General features: G+C 37.6%; 1 protein-coding gene across 4 annotated transcripts in view; it reads right to left on the reverse strand.

Moving 5' to 3' along the window:
• Positions 1 to 22,659, reverse strand: part of TFDP1 (transcription factor Dp-1) — a 45,808-nt gene that overhangs the window by 20,754 nt on the left and 2,395 nt on the right. For all 4 annotated transcript variants that reach the window (XM_068421813.1, XM_068421789.1, XM_068421798.1 and 1 more), the window contains exon 3: positions 11,129 to 11,195. In XM_068421813.1, the coding sequence (XP_068277914.1) occupies positions 11,129 to 11,195 (67 nt within the window). The remainder of the gene's footprint in view (positions 1 to 11,128; positions 11,196 to 22,659) is intronic.

The following is a 22,659-nucleotide window of genomic DNA, read 5'->3' on the forward strand; positions in this document are numbered from 1 at the left end:
TAAAGAGCGAGCATACTACGCACTTTTATGTAAAAGAACTTATGTAATAATGACTCGATAGAAAAAGTGTATAAAAACTGATGGATTTTAATGTTTGGTTGGACACGTATGGTGGAGCTATCCCCCCGTGTCCCCAGCGCCAAAATAAAGAATTGCCTGCTTATCTGCTTTGTGTGGATGAGTTTTCTTCCCAACTGCTAACACAGTTATCAAACGGAGAGTTACAGAGATGACAAAGGACACAACAAAAAGAGGCACCAGTCACAAGTTGCTGCACAGCAAATTCCAACCAGATATTGGGAAAAAAAATCACAATGAGAAAGGTAAAGCACAGCATCAGGTTGCTTAGGAGGTTCCCTGGAGATATACAGAAAAATTCAACTATTGAAGGCTCTGTGCTTTGAAGTTGGCCCTGATTTGACTGTAAGGTTAAGATTAGATGGCCTCCAGCATCCTTATATTATTCATTTAATTCTATGAATACAAATAGCTATCTTGCAACTAAAACACCTGCATGAAGGGAGGAGTATGCACTATGCTTCTTTAAAGTTTTTAATTACATTAACATTTCCTGTGATGCTGTGCCAGAGTTAATTCATGCAACTGAACCAACTTGGCTCTATACAGAAACTGCAAGGTACATCTGTCTCTATGGCACAAACTGACTTGCAAGGAAATGCAAATATAACTGGAAGAACAGTAACATGCACTTCAGTTTGAAGCAAAGTGAAAGTCAACCTATAAAAGATCTCATACTAAATAGGAAAGAGCATAAATGTTCAACAACAGGGGGGAAAAAAAAGAGGTTTTCTTTAAAGGGTATTTTCAATTTGTCTCTGTCCAAGTGCACCCTACTTTTTTCTCCTCTTTGCACCTGATGTGCAAACATTTTTCTCATATCCACCTGCACTTTCATCAAAGGCTCATAATGCTCTGGTTTCACAGTGGTTTTGTGTGCGTAGTTGGTTGGTTTGTTTAAGTATACAAGCAGAACTTAGCTTTGCAAGTGACTGACAACTCAGTGTCTCAGAGGACCTCTACTAATCATTTGTTAATTACTGTTACTCTTACAGCAATCGCTGCAATTCAAATAATCCCGTATTTTGTGGCCAACATACGGTGTGCATAACAGCATGTAAAAATTAAACGACGAGTTTGCAAACAGCTTCCCTGGCACCAACTCTTCTTCCTTTTCAAAATAAACACATATTAATACTGCAAGTTCCCGACACACTTTTCTTCTTTTTTTTCCCCCCTCCTTCTAAAGACTTCAAAAAAACATGGAAAAGGCCAGGTAAAGCCACACACAAAAAAATTACACTTAAGGACCTAACTACTACTTAGATTCTCAGTCTCCCAAACATTACCAGTTTGGAAGACTACGCTTAGTAACTTAGAAGCAATCACTGAACCTAAATGAAAGTAGAACTTCATCAATACGAAGTTCCAGAATGCCTCCAAACAGAAGATAATGATGCTGATGGGATCAAGGACTAATGCCATATAAAACTTGCACAGCAAAAGAAGCAGTAGCACCCTTTAATGAAATCTATTATTTATCTAGTCTACAAACTGTTCCAAATAAGCACTCTATTCATAGAGAGTATGTAGTAAATAGCCTCCTTCAGCTACTAACCACATTTAGGGGAGAACCCTTGAACCAGACCTTTGCTTGCATATGAAAACAAACCCAAGAATTTTACCAAAAACAAAGAATCCCTTGCAGAATTTTAGCAGTAAAACAGACTGGTGACACAGGCAATTATGAACATTTTAAGTAACCTGACATGCCACAGAAAGACACAGTACATCTAAAATTGGAGAAAAGAGTGCCCTCTGCAGACAAAGCAGTAGATCTGTCTAAAAGCTTACTGCTCCAGTTCATGTAACAGTAGCACCTTTGAATTTGGTGTTTCATCTCAAAGAGGCTGGGCTGAAGTACTCCTTGCCTCAGAAGCAGAAATCCCACTCATTCCAGGTGCTGTACCATCTTCTGATGTAATCTGTCCTTATGTTTTCTTTACTTGTGAAAGAGAGAGCAACACAAGTGATGCAACAACAGAAAAACAAGTCAGTTTCCTGATAATGCAGTCTCTAACAAACTAAGTCTTGTCAATCTGTCTTCTAGCATAGAAGCAATATTGTATATGGTGGAACTGGACTTAGTAAGAAGGTAATTCTGTAAGCACTTTCAGAATTATTACATCCCCAAAAAAAGAATGTGCAGAATGAGAAGAGAGTGTTTTGTCAGAATGCAAAGCAATTCCTACCATCTCCTGCAAGTCTCAACCAAACTCTGTCAAGCAAACCACTTTGTATGTAAATATGTGATTGAAGGTTAAAGGGTTTTTTTAAGAAAAGTCTAGAGAAAGTTAACCCTGCAGACGACATTTTGCAGTACAACCACTCCTATGAACTCTACAAACTTTTTTCTTAATTACATAAGCTTTGAAATGGATCGTTTTAACAGAGCAGTTGGAATCTAGCTTAACAGCAGCTACACAACCTGAAGACAGCAATGTTATTAAGCCAGTCTCAATACAAGTTAAATATGACTTATGCTCTCAAAGAGATACTACTACTATCAATTACTTGAAAAAACTCATAACTAACAGAGTATCAGGAGAAGAGCCTAACGGGTCTCTTTTGGGAGACCAAAAAAGACCAGTGAGACTTTCCATGAACAAGATTTAAGGAAGTGACAGAGACACTAGATTCCACTGTGACTGTCACCTCTGAGATGCCCAAGTGCCATTTGGAACATTACATTCCTTATTTCAGGAATTTAAAAAAAATAGTTAATAGGAATAGAATTTATATAAAGCCAGAGTACCTGTACTGCTTAAGATACAAATGATTGATATAACATTACATGAAAACTATGAGAATTATCTGGAAAATGTTGTAGATTCAGTTTTGGCAGTCTTCCGTACATGGGTTTTTTTTTTCTTTTGGTAAGAAAAGAGATAAGAGGAGAAGGAAAGGGAATTCTACATTAATATCACTAACAAAATTCCATACTGTAACCATTTTGTAAAGATAGAGAATACAAAAAATAATTCCAGCTCCAAACCTGTCCATTAAACCAACTGGTTAGAATAAACAAAATCTTAAATAACAAAAAGCAAACTAGTCTTAAGTGCACAATATGCCTCTCTCTTTCCAGTGTGTCACCCCCCAAACCCAAGCTGGTCTCTGTAGAAAATTGTCTGAAAAAATATCAAGTTTGGAACCAAAAAGTGAGCAGGGTCTCTTACAGTAATGTAAAGTAGCTTAAGTCCGCTTCATTTTTGGCAAAAGTTCTTCTTTCAAGGGAAAAGCTCTGGGTTATCAGATTAGATTTCTCTCAGCCCCCATCACCTACAATAAAAATCACTCCTTACCACAAAAGCATCAACTTGACTAGTTTTAGATTATTAGATTACACAAACATACAGAATATGTATAAAGGGTGTACTTAGAAGAGCTGAGAAAGAAGACAGAGGTGACAATTATGTCCTAGGAGCTGTCTCCTCAGATGTCACTCCGGTGAAGCTGCAGTTAGTAACACGTCTCTCGCAAACACCACGGACATTTTATGATCAGTTATATGCTAATTTTCAGAAAACAGTGAACTCTTTCTGGGGTATCAACCTACCATAAGCTTTGGCAACACACAGTTGTGTGCCAAGTCAAGTAAAAATACCTCAGCTTACTGAACAAGTCACACCATCCTATTAAGACAATAAACATGCTTATACAGCAATTCTGAGCACTTTTACACAGACATTGATCTTCCCCAGTGTGTAGTACTACTAAGTGCTTAAGTAACTTCTTGTATCAACTCAGACTTTTAGGTGATTCTTATCATCCTTACATATGACTAGTAATTTACTCTAGCTATTACAAACCAGTCTTTCCAAGTCTGTGTTGAAATAAACTGTGTGGTCTACCTTTAGACATTCTACAAGTTTTTTTAGACTTTTCCAAATAACATTCCTATTTGCAACAGTTTTAACTCCTCAGCTTGACTTTAGATAATAGTAATTGTTTGGAATTACCTCATCTGCAATAATACAACTAGCATTTTTATAACCAATGTTCAGATATATATCTGTTTGCTAAAGCATGAATCACAGACTCTGAAATATTCAATCTCTACTTCTGTTCCAGAGGAACAATTCCAGTCACTGTCAAATATCAGGGAGTTTGATCCTGTAAATAAAATTAACAATAAAATTACATTGCAGATGTTTCTTGTCATATAAATAAAAAGAACAAGACAATCTTAAAGTTACGCAGTGTTAAAATGTAAGTCTACAACACCTTAAAAATTTACATGTTTGACTTCAATTTTTTTCAATTACCAAATCTGAAGTGAAAACAAAACTAAAGTTCTTTATGCCCATAAAATGTGAAATCATATTTTAAAGTGTAAGAGGTGAAAGGAGCTAAAGACATCTTTTACCACTATTTTCTAGTTACGTACCAATAATGCCACCTACTGGCATGACAGAAGATCCAGATTTTCTTTCTGAGTAATTTTAAAATTAATTTAAGAGCTTTAATTTCAATACAACATTAAATATCACTGGTTATCTTTTCCATTGCACTCATCTGAAGCAGGTAATTTCTTACACTTAAATATCTTCACAAGCAAGGGGCAGCATTAGAATTGAACATACTTAAATATCAACACTAATCTGACTATAACAAGGACCAGAATGTAAGAGTTTTCTTCAAACTGCAACCTTCCAACCTTCCTGAACAGCAAAATTTCTAAGTCTCTAAAATTCATTGCCAAATAACTTCTAAAAGACACAAATTCGTGATGAAGTTTTACTGGTTCAGCACCTATCAAAAATTCTTTCCATCCCTCCAAACTGTATGTATTTTCTAACCCTCAAAATGAATTTGGATTATAATTATCACTGGAAGTCCATGTACAGGGTGAGTTTTAGCAATTTCAGGTTTAAGCAATTAGCCAGGTAGATATTCCAAAACAAAGCCAGTAATTAAAAGAAATAATTTTTTTAAAATCCCAGAATGGAAATACGCTAAAATAACTATTAAAATATGCAAATGCAATTATCCTCACCTCGTAACCAAGGTAAGCAAGAAGCAAACAATTACAATCAAGTCAATTTGGAATTTTACTTCACAATTAAACTGCTCTCTTATTCTGTCTTCAATAAAGCAATTAATCCTTTTTATTATTGCCAGAAAAGGAATAGAGCTATAAATCACAACTTGTATGCCCTTAGAGCTTTTCTTCACTTGACCTTTGAGATTTTTATAATCATTGCTTCTGATTATAATTTGAGGGTTTACTACGATTAATTTAGGCACAGTTCCACAAAACTCGTTCCTGAATACAGGGTAACAAGCAATGGAAAGGGCCCTGTGTAATGATGTTCTCAGTAACTGAGGCTTTAGGGAAAAAAAGGCAACTGAATATTTTGGAATGAGCCAAGGAAACTTGCAACTGCTTCCAATGGGATTTAGGATTCCTTCACAATGTCACAATTGAAGCTGACAGTAAGTAAAACAGCACAGGGCAAGTGGCAGATAGAAAACCAAGTAGCTTTGAGAGTTCATCAGTGAGAGGACATCAGGATATACAGCTACCTTCTGTTGCGTATGTTAACTCACTCGCAAAGCTACATTTTAAAAGCACCTGGCATTGCTCAGGATTTCCTGAAACAAAAATCCTCCCTTCTCACTCTCTGCACAGTGCATTGCTGCTTCTGTCTTGAACCATCTATATTCATCTTGAACCATCTATACCAGAAAACCATCTTCCTGGTTACCAACTAGATTAAACCTTTCACAGTCATACCTGTACCAAACCAAACCACTCTAGACCAAATCTGGGGATTTGTGCCACTTAAACGCTATCAAACTACAAACTCCACAGACCTTGCACTTCACAGGAAAGCTGCACTAAGATGTAAATGTCATACCTCATTTCCTCCCAGGAGAAGTTGGAGCTTTTCAACAGCATCACCCTGGAGCCAAACATACTGAAAACCTGCATTACCTAAGTTTCCTCATCCAAGGACTTTAACAAATTTATCCCAAACATATGCATTTCCAACAAGAAGAAAAACTAATTAGATACTACATTTCTGAAATATTTATAAGATCTGGGAATCAATACAGCCTTATATCAAACAGGGATTGATATAACTTGTGTATTGCTCCACTGATATTTTCCCAAGATTTAACTTTAAGAATTAGCCTTCTAGGGTAAATTCTTAGTGGCAAAGGAACAGAAGTAGGCAGAAAGAAAATCTTCCTCCAGTGAGCAGAGCTAATGGTGTTATCTTAATACAAGGGAAAACTTGCACCTTGCTTGAGCAGCTCCATGTAACGCTTTTTTTCAGGGCTAAATGGGGTGTTACACTCCACTAATGGAAATACACAGGGGTATCAGGAAACACAGGTGAATTTACACTCAGCCTCTTCTCATGGTTGCACAAGCACTGGAGGAAGCACAAGCTTCCAGCTCATTTCTACCACATACAAAGACTGATACCCTCCTATTCCACACTAAAGATGTTTTTGAAGAAAGACTTTTTTAGAGCATTTTCTAGAACAGTATTTTATGTACCATTCTACTCAATATTACAGGCATTATGAACAAAAATTTTTTTTTTTACTGTTTTTTCCTCTTAAAATAAATAAAATCAGTCTCTGCTTTAAAACCAAAAATTCCTAATCTGGAGTTCATGGTTGAGATCAGTCTCTCCAAAATTAATTAGACTGAAGTACGTCCCCACTAGTTGAAGTAAGAAGTCTGTCTAGGTTGGTAACCCGTTTCTGACAGTGGATATTACTGGATAATCAGGGAATGAATGTAAGGATGGAACTTGCATACAGAGATATTCCCTAACACACTTTCTTCTCTCACAGATTCTACAGCTTTAGGACTTTTTGAGCAAGAGGTTGTGCAGCATAACTGTTCAGCATAGCAAGGTGAGTGATATCGCCTCTTCATCATTCACCTAAGAAAAAACAGCCACATACCCTAACAAAACTCAGTCTTAAAAATAACCTGTTCACAGTTCCCAGATTTCTGCCAGTGCAGATTAAAAATTTACAGAAGTCCATTCACAGGCTATTCTGTGCAGCAGAAGCTGTTCAGGCTGTAAGAACTGTTGCATAATAATCTGTTTTGGCCAGAAAAGTCAACCTTTGCCTATTTTTCACAGTTGATTCATATACCTACCACATAGTCTTGTATTTGTCTTACAGATCTTTGATGGTCACAGAACCATTTAAAAAAAAAAAAAAAAAAATTATGCTCTTTTTCTTCCAAAGATGTTTTTGCAGGCATGTCCTTATGACCCATAGGACAAGTAATTTTTTGTTCTCTACCACTCCCGTAATACCTTTACATCTCTGACAGCTGAGCTCTTCCTCCTTTCACATCTGGCTGGCAACATGTGGAAACTGAAGCAAGTCGTAAGTTTCTTGTTGAGGTTACATTCTTAATTTGCTGAGTCTCTCAAAGTTGGACTTTTCCAAAAAGATTCTGGAATGCATCCTTTGATATTACTAATCCAATGACCTTGAGTGCTGTGGCAGCATAAGGAGAATGAACTTCAAAAAGTAGGCAGGCTTCTGTATTCTCCCTGAAGAGCCTGCTGCCCTCTCTGTTGTGGAGGGCAGCAGATTGGGCTACGCAAACCACTCATCTGACACAGTTGGGAGATTTGATTCCGTATCAATAATACAACATATTCTCAAACTCTCCTTGTCATTAACTTGCAACTTCCAGAAAAGATTCCTTCCTTTTAAGAAATACAAATACGAAGGGGAAGGGAAAAAAAAAAAGAAAAAACCCACTTTTAATGATGACCACCAGAGAAGAACAGAAAGATTCTTTCCTGACCTCTTCAATTCATCCTAAGAAGCACACCAGCTACACTGTGGAAAGCTTACTCTGTGTTTTTTATCTGTTGCTGTGGACTGAATCCTCTTCATCAGGGAATTAAGAGAAATTTTGCACAAAGTTAACAAGACAGTAGAGGACTGGACTTTTTCATATAATGCCACATAACGCAGACAGCTACTTTTAGAAAGCACATAGTACTTTTGTGTATAGTAGTTACATTTAAAATGCCAACATTTAAAGACTATACAAAAACCCTAAAAATTATTAAAAAGTGGCAACAGAAAATACATACTATAGTGAATAAATTCTGATACATATCTGAACACTTTAGTGACAAAATATTTGTTGTTTTAAGCTCTGATTAAGACTACAGAGCCTGCATATGAAACACAGACAAGACAGAGGCAAGAAATACAAAACGATCAAGCCAAGAGAAACAGTTGTTTCTTCTCAATATCAAGAATGAGTTGCTGTCCATTAACTTTACAAAACTCTCCTAAAAGCAATGAGGTGCAGAAATTAACTGAGGATAGCTTAGTTTGCTTGTATCATTTGTGGTGGTATACATTGAGAATAGAGCTCGATTCTGCTGCAGGCCTATAATCAACTATTTAATCACTTGAATTTATTTTAGAAATTCTACAAGCAATTAAGTGGCCTCTATTTTGCCCAGTTCTACTGTAAGAGCTAAGTAATAATGCAAGATTCATATTTCCAATTCTTGCCGTCTAGACTGCGCTGTCTGTTTTGACTAAACAAATGGCTAAATGTTTTGGCTAAACATGAGCCAGCAGTGTGCCCAGGTGGTCAAGAAGGCCAATAGCATCCTGGCCTCTATTAGGAATAGTGTAGCCAGCCGGTCTAGGGAAGTGATCATCCCTCTGTACTCGGCACTGGTGAGGCCGCACCTTGAATACTGTGTCCAGTTCTGGGCCCTGCACTTCAAGAAAGATGTTGAGGTGTTGGAGCGAGTCCAGAGGAGGGCGACCAAGCTGGTGAAGGGTCTGGAGGGTATGACCTACGAGGAACAGCTGAGGGAGCTGGGGTTGTTTAGCCTGGAGGAGACTCAGAGGTGACCTTATTGCAGTCTACAACTACCTGAAGGGAGGTTGTAGTGAAGTGGTAGTTGGCCTCTTCTCCCGGGCAACTAGCGATAGGACAAGAGGACATAGCCTCAAGCTTCGCCAGGGGAGGTTCAGGTTGGACATTAGGAAGAATTTCTTCTCAAAAAGGGTCATTAGGCATTGGAACGGGCTGCTGCCCAGGGAGGTGGTGGAGTCACCATCTCTGGAGGTGTTTAAGAAAAGACTGGACATGGCACTTAGTGCCATGGTCTAGTTGACAGGGTGGTGTCAGGGCAATGGTTGGACTCGATGATCCCTGAGGTCTCTTCCAACCTGGTTGATTCTGTGATTCTGTGACTAGCTCTCCACTGACTTTAACAGGGTCTAGACACAGGTGCCTACATGGGTGTAAAAAAATGTCAGTTGTACACACTAGTTTTACTGCCCATAGTGGGTAGGAAAAATGGTATAGCTGTTAAGGATCAGGTAATGTACCTGCACACTTTTTGTGTGTACCTGTGTTTTACAAATATACATGTGGATCAGTTAATAAATGTCAGTTATTCAACCCTTAGTGCCTTCTCAATCAAAATTAGATCATGGCAGATTAGTCAGACAGCCCCCTTCTGTAAAGCAATGTATATTTTAGACAAGGGAATGTCAAAGAGAGAGTCTATTGAGATTCCGATAAAGTACTTGGATGTACCTAGACAAACTGTTAGTTAAATTGGTGGTGACAGAAATTAGAAGTTCTGCAAGTTGTGAAAATAAATGCTTAAAGGGGTTTCCTGAAATGGTATATAAAAGACTAGTGCAATAATATTAACGGAGTTCACCTGAACTGGACTACTGGTTAATCTGGGAGTACTGGCATAATCCAAGAATGCATAAAGTCAATAGACTTGTCAACAGCAAGGTTTATGAGAGCATCAGACGAGAAGTAGGTAACTCTGTCCTAATAAATTTCACCCTACTTAGTATAGCCTATCACAGCACACCATCTGTCACACACAAGATTAAACCAGACTATCATCATTTGGAAGCAACAACAAAGGAAAATGGCCATTTCACCAAAATCTATTGTGAGATGGCAGTGAACCACAAACATGACGTTGCACAGAAAAATTACTGATACCTCCGTACAAGTATGACTGATGCTTCACTTGGAGTCATATATACTATTTTGGTCATTTACTTCCAAGAAAGTTGATGAAAGCAATGAAACGGGCTCAAAGAATAACGATAAGAAAAACCCAGAGGACAAACAGCTCATCTGATGAGGAATCTAGGAAACAATGGCTAGTTGGCCTGTCAAACTAAAGACTGTTAAGATACAAAATCGTTATTTATAAAGAGTAAGTAAACACAATGGAGAAAACTATTAAGCTGAAAAATAACACCATCACCAGCAAAATGAATAAACTGGTAAGAATATACTTAACTGGAAGAGAATAGTTCTACAGTCTCACTATGGAAACAGTTTTCCCCTAAGAATACAGGGGACAAAAATCTAATTCTCACATATAGCATAATCAGTTTGCAGAAGAGGTTATATGACAGAGCTGGCCAGAACTGCAGGTGACTGGAACTCAGTGGTGCTTCTGTTTTTTCCTCCAACTATGCTAATTGTAAAGTGCAGCACGTAACTCCCCAAATCTTTAGATACTCTTAGTTTTTGAGCTTACATATCAAATTCAAGTTTATAGCCTGTGTTTTATTAAATTGCTTGATTACATTACACTATCATACCAGCACAGCCATTATCTGCAAGTCCAAACCAGTTCTGTTCAAAATATTTTTTCAGATAGGCTTGCACCAGTGTGGATACACTATCATAAAAACTGTCATAACCCATTTTAAACTGCTACACTCCTGCATTTTTCCCATTTGCTAAAACATAGTGCCCCAAAAGACGTTTTAGACCACCCTGGCCTTCATACTTAAACACAAGCAACACTAACGAGAAGATCACATATGGGATGACAAACCACCACTGAACTTCACATGCAGTTTAGAGACAACTATAAACCACAGAAAATCTACAGTCTGCTTGCTGATTAAACAAGATATAACTTAAAAAACACTTTACAAAAACTATGCCAAGAAAGCAGTTTAAAGCCAGTAATAAGCGTAACAGCTAAAAAAATCAAGAAATGGAGAGTCTTACTAAAAATTGTGTTCTTACCTTTTCCAGGACTTAGGTTTTGGTCTATAAACACCTTAAGCTCTCCATTGGCTTCAATTAGTCCAGCCTGTTAAAGAAAGTAACTTTTACTAAATTTACAAACACAGAGTCTTTTATTGTTAAAGAAATCATACCAGAAGTGTCTGCTGCTACCACGCACATTTCGTCACAAATCTGACACTATGTAACGGCACTGTTTGTGGCATAGTATTTGCCAAACTTTAAAATCTTGATTTTGTAAGTAACATGTTCTTAAAATGCAAGCAGAAAATTTTGTGTCCTAAGTTCCTATAGCGCACGCGCACTGCTTTAACAGATAGCTGAACACCCTTCTAATTAGAACCACTGACACCTGGGACTACATCTTTCTTCGTGTAGATACTATAACCTACCATAGAAGTTAGCAACATTCTAGCAAAAACAGTAGCGGTCATAGAGAGCACCTTAAGACAATTTAATCAGAAAAAAAGGCATTAAGAAGAAATATCTTGAGCTTTTCAATTATTTTTTTTAAAGATCAGAATATAAAGCTCTTAAGTGAAAGAGCTATAGGACTACATACCAGTTTATAAAGCAATCACCATCCTTTGAGAAAGCCTTCAGTAGAAGTTATTTAAAAAAAAATACTATTAATTTTTGGATAGAAAACACTTGATGAAATAACTCCTTGGTATCTCCAGACAAAACAGTTCTGAAAAAATAATGAACACAGGACACAAAGACTGTTTCTATTTAGAGAGAACAGCAAGAAAGCCAACACTTGCACTTAACCATAGTTTAGCATGTGGTGTTACAGAGGCTGAAAAGTCCCTAGCTGCATTTTGTGCACGACTGATATTTGAAGGCTACTGTCAACCTTCAAGAGATAATTCAGTGGTTTGCTGTCAGTCAACAGCAAAGCTTTTCCCTTAAAAGTCTACCTGAAGAGCCCTACTTATGATTTGCCAGAAGTTCAGCAAACGAAGCGAGCCACTAGAGGATGCTGTGGTGCTGTCATTATCCAGGTGTATGACAGCAAGGATTTCTTAAAACAGACAGGGAACTTGACAAAACGGGAAACCTTCTCAGTGAAAGGGGAGGGGAGAAAAGATGATGATCGAGCATTGGGGACAGGCTGGGAAGTAAGCAGGAAAGAAATTTTGCTAAGGGGAGTGAAAAGAGCAGTGGCCTCTAATGGCGTGGCAGCGATGCGGACCTGGTGGCACAAAGAAAACGTAAGTGAGGAGACAGCAGAACTGGTGGAATGAACGAATGAAGAGCCTGTGGCAGTTCTGTCCTCTATTCTAATTTTCCCCAAAAAAGTAACAAAATAGCATTGTTTTAAGGAGACTGCAACAATTTACCAGTACACAAACACTGCCTGTTCTCCATCTTGCCCACAGTAGGGATTCAAAGGTCCACTTGAACAAGTGACAGTTCTACTGCCCTATTCCCAGGTACCCCAGCTTTTTATAAGCCTAACTCTTCATCACACTTAAAAGGGCAAGACTATATCAGACACTTTCAAAGAAAGAACATATAGTCATCAACATGAAATCAGTATCACGTACAAAGATGTTACTAGAGCTACACTCCATGGCAATATGACATTCCAGAACACTGGAACCCGATGTGCTACATGAAGATGAATTTTTGGGTAAGTGCGTGCTACATCACACTCCCACTCTACCTCAATTTCACAACGAAAGTGTTGAACCACACAGGAAGTGCAGTCTCATTGTCATAATTTCTTTAAATGCAGTACTTCAGTTTCTATTCAATAACAGACAGAAGACACTTGTACTCAACGATTTCAGCAAATTCTCTTTTTCAACGAGAATCAAAAAGATATCAAGGAGAGTGGAAAGACATTTAATATGTTGACTTCATGATCTGTGGACCACCAAGAAAACAGCTGTTTTAATCTGTAATGCCTTTCATTTTAGAGGCACATGGATTTAATAATTTTGAATTATTAAATCCATTCATCAGTTTAATATGCAAAAGCAAACTTGCATCAAGTTCGCATGTTAGTTACAGTGATAATCCAAAACCAAATATTTAAGCTGTGATATTCAGCAAATTCAAGTATTAAATGCAAATCATTATTTCAGTAATTAGAAAATTAGGCAATTCAATAATCTATTACTTATTGGTCCCTTCCTATTTTTTTTAAACTAGAATCATCTCAAATATAACCATTTCTAATAATTAATTTTATCCTTAAGTATCCAACCAACCACCACACCATAGTATCAAACAATCTCATAAGTTTCAAGTTTCCTTCTACATAATTAAAATATACAGCGGAAAACATGACCCAAAACAATACGCAACTCCAAAAAACACAGTCTAAGCTAGCATTACAAAGGGTCAGGTTAGTGCTATGTGCCCTGGACCCTGCTTTTGCGTGACTGAAATTATGCAAGCCACTGACAAACTGAAGAACATTCGGGAAAAACACTGCATCTAATCAATGAGAGAATACAATTTGGTAAAAATCAGAGAACAGTAATCACAGAACACAAAGAAGAATCCCCTCAGGAACCACGACACTGATGAAGAGTACAGCAGTTACAGTTCCACCACCTTTCCACACCAGTGTCTTACTAAAGGTTCAGCTCTAGCAGTTAAAATGGCTGGTAAATATTCAACTATTTGTAAAAGTATACCTAGGAAAGACTCCAAGAAAACTATTTGGAAAGAATACCACCAAATCCCACAGCAAATAGCATCCACAGCTGTTATTCTTCATAATGAAAACTGATTTCTAGTGAAAATTCTGTTACTCCAGCCTCAGTGTGCTCTTCACACTTATGATACACTATTTAATTCTAAGGTTATCAAAATTTATTATTAGTTTGGAGTCTCCTCAGTCATGGATACAAGCTTTTGGGGAGAGAAAATGGAAAAGCAAAACTTCCATTCCATACGAAATTCTGGTGTCTTTGCTCTAAAAAGGAAATACTAGGCAAAAAATCTCTCAGTGTGTATTTCAAAGAAATTACCGCTATTTTTCAAGTCATGTTATTTTGGAGGAGAGATGAGGATTATTCCTCCACAACCTATCTAGCATAGTGCAGTGCCCAAAAGAAAGGAAGAAAATAGAGGAAAATGTGACCACAGCTCCCATTAGGTGTATCATTGTCACAGATTTACAAGGCGGGGGAGGTGGGAGGGCGCAGAACAGACAAACCAGCCAACAAAAAAACCCACACCAGCAAGTAGTATCTGATTTTTCCCAATGGAAAAGCAACCTTCTGCCAAGGAGGGTTTAGACATCAAGGAAATTCTATTTTCTGATGGGAAAATACATGTAGTTTTCAGGCCTTACCAGGCTACTGGTAATAACATATTTTGACTTTTTTTTCACCTGATAATATAATTTTTTTTGTATTGCACATTTTCTTCTCATCTTCTAATGATTCTCAATTTCAAGATGCATTACTTCCTTTGACGATAACGCCAGGGCTGCCTGAAATAATATCATGCTCTTAATATTCGATTATGAAAGCTTATTAAGTGTGTGCAACTGCACAATTTAGCACTGCTTTCCTCTTCAGAGACATGTTGGCTGCATATACTTCTCTATGGCTACATAAAGAAACTCCTAGCATCCCAAACAGGCAACAGATACAGATATACCCTTTATCCTCGTCACATTACACAAAATAAACAATGATTTTAAAAAATAGCTTTTGACACTCAACATAGCATCTAAACTGTAATAACTTAAGATCTCCTTTCCACAGATCAGAGGAAGAAGGTTAAAGACCACTGGACAAATTAGTAAATCTGGTAATTTTAACTGTGGAAGCTACACTGGAGTGGAGAACCTAACCGTCACCTAGGCTTTGTCTCATCACATGATTCAGAACTCCTAAGGAAAAGAAATCAACTGACAGGCTAAACATATCAAAAATTCAAACGAAGTTAGCTTTGGCCTGCTATGAGATCATCAGCAGTCATAAGGATTGGGAAGTCTATTTTTGTTTTGTTTACAAGTTAAAAAGTGCAAGTGCCCTCAGCCAGAAAGTCAGTAAATTGGGAAATATCCTTTTGTTGGGACTAAAGTTAATCTGAAACAAAATTTGCTAAAAATGCAGAGAATTTCACTATTAAAAAAATCCCTTAATGCATACTATGATAAAATAATTTAGTATGTTACTAACAAGTTAGTATTTGTGGTCTCCGAGTTATGCACTAGAAACTCAACACCCTTACAACTAAAGTATCATTTCTTCCACAGCTTTCCAGAATAGCAACTCAATTTCTAAATAAAAATTGGCATAAAATTATTCACTAAGTCTTTAAACTAAACAGAAAAGATTCAAGCTGAATTTGGACCAAAGGACAAGGAACCTATAAAAGCACGACCAAGAAGTTTGACTAAAACGAGACTGAACAAGTACATGTGCTATGTCTATCAGGTTTAACTGGAGAGGAAGGTCCCCCTCACTACTCTGAGATAAGCAAATATGGGGAACAGAAGGGTGCTTTTGTGCCACAGAAATACCTCTTCTATCTTGCTTCTAGGTAACAAGCCCATTTTAAGTATACTCCCTGAAAAAGAGCTGAAAGAAGAGCAAAAAGGGTAGAGATAAATTGAAACAGAGGTATTTGCCAAAATGTATTTCTCAGAACAGAAATTTTCAGTTGCTAACAGCAGATTAAGCCCACTAGATAGAGGCACAGGACTGTGTCTGACAACGAAACAAGAGAAGCGGGTGCCAAATATACAACATTGGTTCAAGAATGGGAGTCAGAATGGGACAGACAGAAAACCAGACGATTTTGGGACTGGCTGGGAAAGAAACAGAAAGTGAGCTAGAAAATCAGATGGAAGATAGCAGATTAAGAGTTGAGGCAGAGAAACTGGGAGTCACTGAAAAAGTACAGGCAACAGAACTGATGAGAACCTAAAAGAGCTTTAACAGGACAAGGAGATCAGATCCTGTGAGGAGAAGGGAAGAACGTGGGAACTGGGAAGATGAACACAATCTATTCTAAACTACGACTGAAAGGGTAAATAAGCTGGGACTCTGACTGAGAAGTTCAAAATGAATCAGGAAAGAAACAGTAAAGACAGAACCAGAAAAAGTAGGAACTGGGAAGGAAAAGTATCCCCATTAGAGTACATTTCCTCCCAGAGCTTGTCAAAGGCATCAGGAGGATGCCTCTGCTCTATACAGGCATTTGCAAAGCCTACTAGCAAACAACCACACATCTAGTGCAAACTGCACCCAACTTGATCCATACAGAATGACAATCCCTGGTCATCTTACTGCTTAAGAGTAGGCAATAAATGTAAAGGCCCTATGCCATGCAATTTTACTATCTGCCACTTCACTGACAATGTAGGGCTTTTTTTGTTTGCTTTATTTTAATATCAGGAAGCAACAAAACAAACACAACGGAAAATGAGGACAGCTACAAAGTGGAGAAAAGCTTACAATCAGAAAGAACACTGCTGAAACAACCTTAATTCTTTCACCCCATCTGTATGCAAATGTCATTTCTAACAAGATGATAACACACTATTTTTCCCATTGGATTCTCATCTCATTCAGGGACCAAGCAAATACGCTCTGGGAATGAATTCTCATGTAACTGCCGGAGACCATTTTTATGGGACATCCAATTCATTTTCCGCAAAAATTAAAAGGTGATTAAGATATGAAGTAGAGGATTGCAGGAAAGGAAAGGAAGTTCTTAAATTTAAAGCATTTGAATCTGATTTTGCAAATGAAGTCTGTGAGAACTATTCTTTACTGTATTAAGTAATATAAAAGAACTTTTAAAGTCAGGCTATAGGAGTCTGATCCTGCAAAACTTTCAGATGTGTATATTTTACTGCGTCTCAGTAGCATTCTTCTGAAACAGAGATTGTACCACATCCTTAGTTCATGGCAGCATCTTCAAGATTAAGGTGTTTGTCAACCACTCAGCAATGAGCTATACCATAGAAATGAGCTTTCCAAAAAGTAAATTTGAATTATTAGCACCTTAACTAGCAAGGCATAGTCAAAGCACTAGATATTAAAGATCTGGATCACACAGAATTGTGAAGGTAAAAATTAAATACAGGTTAGTAGCTCAGTCAAGCATTGTCGATCTTTGGTCTGAATATAGGCTCCACTGATACTGCACGTAAGTTGGACACTGAGTATACACAAAATGACACCTGAGGTTTCCTTATTGCAGAACATGTCGAGACCATTAGCTTTCTTGGCTAACAGAGCTACACATCTAGAATTCGGCAAAAATTAAACGAAGAATTCATTTTGAAGATGAGTCAAATAGTGGTCCAGTCTAAGCAGCCACACAGATCAAAAATACCACAGGAGTTAAAATCATTACACTGGGTTGTTTCTTACGGTAATTCAACTGCTCAAGTGATACAATCCTTGCAAAATACAAAGCTGACACCTCCAAAACTAACTGCAAAGCCATAAGAATGAAGCAAAATTGAATACGAGATTCCTAGGGTGAATATGACCAAAGCAGTAGTTTGCCACTTCTACCACAGAAACTAATCCGAAAATAAAATCATTGTTTGTGTCCTCCTGGACTAAATGCTCATATGCATATGATACTCATATCGGCAGCAGCTACTTCCACAGCTAGCTCCTGGTGCTGTTCTAGATTTGACCTTAATAGACTTTTGTTTTTCCAGCCAAATCAAATCTTTAGAGCAGTTTGTTCAACAGCATCTGAACCACAGCCGAAATCAACAAGTAATGTCAAACAGGACTCATTCTGAAACCATTTGCCTCACCAGCCTCCTTATCAGTGTATTATAAGGCTACAGCAGCTCACAACCTAATTTTCAAGCAAGCTGGTGTAACCATTAACGCAATACAGGGATACTTAGAAAATGCAATGTAACACAATACAAGACAAATAGCCAGCAGTGTTTTTGGGGATATGGACCACTATCAACCTTTAAAATGAAGTTGTCCACTCTGAGAACCACTTCAACACAGAGAATGTTTAGCAAAGATTGGCCCATTTTTCCTCCCACTTCTAATTAGCCACAATAAATCTCCATTAAATGATATCCAGGCAAGCAAATAGAAACACTAAAATAAGTGATCCCCAGTGTAACGTAACTTTTAAAAGCTGCATTTTTGTTTAGCATGTTAAGTTGTCAGCACAGTGTATTTACTCAGTAATACTACAAGTATGTATCTATATAGAGCCACTACCATTAACTGACACATATAATACTCTCTGAGGCTACAAGAAAATGCTTTATTTACACAAACAAACTGGTGAGGTGACAGGCAACTTCTGAGTTGCTATTTTCTGACTTATAAATACAAACCAACATAGAGAAAGAAAGGGGGAATCCCTTATTGTGTATTTGCAATGTAAAAAGGAGAGCTTAAAGATCATTTTCCTCTGCCTTCTTCTAAAAAGCTTATTTAAAAAAAAAATTAACATTTGAAATCCCAGGCTGAGATACCTTTTTAGAAGACCTAATTTCATGTTATTTGATCTTCAGTTCACAAACTTCTGAACATGTTACAGCTGACTAAAGGCCAATAGAAACAGATCAAGCTACCGAGAAGTCACTGAACTAAAACGGTATCAAAAAGGTGCATGAACCACTTGAGATCCACTAAAGACTTCTGTAGTCTGCCTCACTGAAATTCCCAGTAGATAACCAAAAAAAAGCATAAAAGGAGAAACACATGCTGGTATGTTAAGAAAAGTCTGAAAAATGTTTTGAAGACTTTTCAATACTTTCTAGGCATTGAAAGTGCATCATGTAAAAGAGATCCAAAATACACCTTTTTCCTGCTTCCATTAGTGTCTTTTTTTTTAATCCATCTCAAATGTAACTTTTTCAGACCACAAACACTTGTTCAAGATTGAGGTAGAAGAACCACATGAAAGCTATTAAGAAGTACAACTTTTGTTGTGTTCTGGCAAAATTAATATACAGAAGCACAGATCTACTTCTTTCCCCAAATTTAGCAGGCCTATTGACCTATTCAGTGAAGTTGCCAGAAAAAAATTAGTTTGCTGTGTGTTTTTTTAAATATTCTTTGAGCAAAATATTTATTAATACTGTGAAATAAATTAATTGGATTAACTACATACCTGAATATATTCTGAATACTCAATTAAAATAAGCCATCAACGTTAATCTCTGCGTCTCTGGATCTCTTAAACAGTAATGTTAGATCAGGTGCTGAACTTTGCGCAGGCAGAACTTCTTACCTGGTGTCCTCAGATTTACACGTGTGCACAGGGCATCCTTTGCAAAGTTAGATACATGGGCTACAGCTACTACTCAATGAGATTAATAAAAGCACCATGAAATACTAAAGAGATACAGTAAGTTTTATGCAAACTAGAGATCAAGAGAAGAATGCCTCAAAGTAATCCAAGCAAAAGATGACAGCAGAATGAAGCACAATTTAAAAAAAAAAAAAAAAAAATCTAATTTCCGAACAAGTGGTTCCAAAGCCAATGCCACTGTCAGCAACCTATGAAACAGTAAAATGCATGAGATTTTCAAATAAACAACTCTCAAGAAAGATATTTTAGTCTGTGAGAAATTCTGAAGGCTAACAGTGGTGTGTCAGCTTAAAAAGTTTGTGAAATACCAAATTAGTTTTCAACTGCATGTTCTTCATGAACAATTAGGTCTTTTTTAATGACTTGAAACAGTCCATGCAATAATGGTGAACAACTGAAAACAATCATAAGCAACTGCTACTATCCAGAGTATTTCATTTACGTAACTCATCTATTTCGATAGATGTAATTTTCAAGATCAGAAGGAATCTTACTCATTCCTTTTGTCTAGTCCCCTTCTCCTCATAATTTGCTGTAACACCACACATTGGACTACCCCCTCTAACAGACCCAGCTCCTGCAAGTGACTCCTGCTTCTTCTCTTCTATTTAACAGTGGGTCTTAAAGAGCCACAAGCTTCTCTTTCTTTATGGCTGCTTCAGAGGCTTCAACAGTTCATTTGCAACAGAAGTAACTGAGAGGAGAAACAGGATCACACCACAAGTTGGATTGTCAGCTACTCTACAGAAGCTGTTAATTTAGTGGTGGAAGGTATGTTAACCATTGATACTAAAAAGTATTTATCATCTTAATTTACAGATAATTCTCAATATATAACTGAATATAGAAATGGTTAGCAAGTAGTCTCAGTCTTATACTGGGAGATGGAAGACAAAAAATTAAGTTACCACATTTATTGTCTTGCTACAGTAAATCCTGCTCCTTCTTTTGATGCTACATACTGCCTAGTTTTAAGCATGCCAAGGATGGACAGGTCACCATTTCACCTAGGGAACTGTACCAAACTATGAATCTCATGAATCCAGTGAGCAGCACAAGTCAGCTGAGGACCTCAGTGCATATATTTGGTTCCTCCAGCTCCTGCCTGGAAGGTGCCACATTTGTAAGCAGCGGAAGGGTTTACAGTAGACTCAGTAAAGTCTTAGAGAATGACACTGACTAAACCAGAAAGAGGAATACTGGCTAAGCTGGAGTTTCTGGAGATTGTCTGCATGTGATGACTACATGTCTCGGACCAAAACACTTCCCATACAGTGCAAATGTACATGTCAAACTGTACCCAACTCTACTCAATTTGTCATTCAGCCTCTGACAAGCAACAGAATGATCCCAATCCCAAGGCACACAAGTCCTTGAGATACTGCAATTGGTGTTCTCTCATTCACACACGTCTTTTTTCACTGTTTCTTTAAATTACACAAAAAGTAAAGTCTTTCTAGTAACTAAGATCTTCTGAACTGAATGTGACATTCCATGGCCAATCTGCCTGATTCTGTTAGAACCGCTTCTCACCTCCAGACAATGCTTATTTACATAAAAGCAAAAATGGCTATGCTCATTACTATTACCAGACCACACTGAAAAATGAGTTTGCTCCTTTTTTTCCCCCCTTTACATTTATTGCATTCCAGATCCCTTACCCTTTAGACAAGTTTTCAAAAAAATAAATCTATATACTCACAAATACTTTAACCTTCACAAGCTGGTATTTCTCTCTTTCCATTATTATTTTTCAACTTAGCCAGCTACAACATTACTTGTGATTATGCTCTTAAACTCCACCTGCAGGCTCCTAATTAAGGTGTTACATATGAATGTATCCTTTTTGTTCCCCCTCATAGCTTCCTGACCACTGCCACAGAAATTAAAGTATTTTGCAAAAAAAGTCAATGCTTTGTTTATTTTCTCTTTATTGTACACTCTGAAAAGCATTAGAGGAATACACTTTAAAGTAATATTTAAGAGAATTTAGACTTGGGTCAAATAGCTCATAAGCATTATCTTGCCAGCTTACCTGATCAGTACTTTTTGTAATTATTTAATCCTTTATAAAAACTTCTCATTGGGTTTGCTGGTATTCTCCATCATGCTCACCATTTGTTCAATTATCCAGTAAAGTCTCAGTCCACAAACTTTTACAAGCATTTGACTTTTCAAACAGGTCTTTTCAAATTACAGTTTTTATAAAGAGGTATCACAAGAAGAGCTGGAAGCAAGCAACAAAAGGACAAGAAAAGTGGCCTCCTGCGGCAAGTGGGAGGAGGAGTTAAGTAGGAGCATGTTACCTTGTGGAGCCCTGGCTCCACACCTTCCTCTTCTGCAGGGCTGCCTGCTTCACCATCACCAGAGCAAGCATTGGCCCTAGCAGCATCAAGTAAGAGCAGGATGCACGCCGAGCCTGAGTTCCCAGGCTGGAGCACATTGACGTGTGCTTGGCTGTGTAAATGCCACCTGAAGCCCAGACTTAAGCATCGGAGGAGCACAGCCCTTACCACAGTTTAGCCATCTCCGCTCTGCTGAGAAAAAGGGAAGGAAGGGGTGGAGGCATTCATCAACTATGCCATCTTCTTCACCACTGCCTCTCACAGTCAGTTAGTGCACTTGATAGATGACACGGCAGAACCACAGATCATTAATCACAGCAATATTTGCATGTCGGAATGTTCAATTTACAGCGGCCCGGGTCTTCATAGACCCAGTGCCCAGAAATGTAGCGATACTGTCTCTATCATGATTAATTCCATTATTTCGATAGGAAAAGAACTTGGATTTTGGATTAAAGAAATGGGAATAATTCTCTTCCCTTCTGAAAATCAAAAAAGGGTTACAGCAATTAGCATCTCTATTTTCTAGCATTAAATCAAACCGAATAGGACCCATAATCAGACCCGGAAATTTAAAATTTCCCAACATTCACTACATGTTTTAGACATCATGTAATGGTGGGTATATAATAGCCTGCAAAAAGCTAAGCAGTTCTTCTTTCTTCCCTGAGGCAGGATTAAGTATATGTAGAGGTTTTTAAGAACAGGTTAGACAATCCTTCAATTAAGATTTCATACCCTTTCTAGCTACGCTGTTCCGGTGCTCAAGCACACTTAAAATTTTACCTAAAACCTGACCCAGATTTTCATTTTTCCAAATTCTTCTTATTAATTATTGTACTGAAGATACTGAAAGCAATTTCTTTTCCTATCTGTAGCATCATCTTCCATTTCTGA

The sequence above is a fragment of the Nyctibius grandis genome, chromosome 2 (genome assembly GCF_013368605.1).
Source record: "Nyctibius grandis isolate bNycGra1 chromosome 2, bNycGra1.pri, whole genome shotgun sequence".
Lineage (NCBI taxonomy): Eukaryota > Metazoa > Chordata > Aves > Nyctibiiformes > Nyctibiidae > Nyctibius > Nyctibius grandis.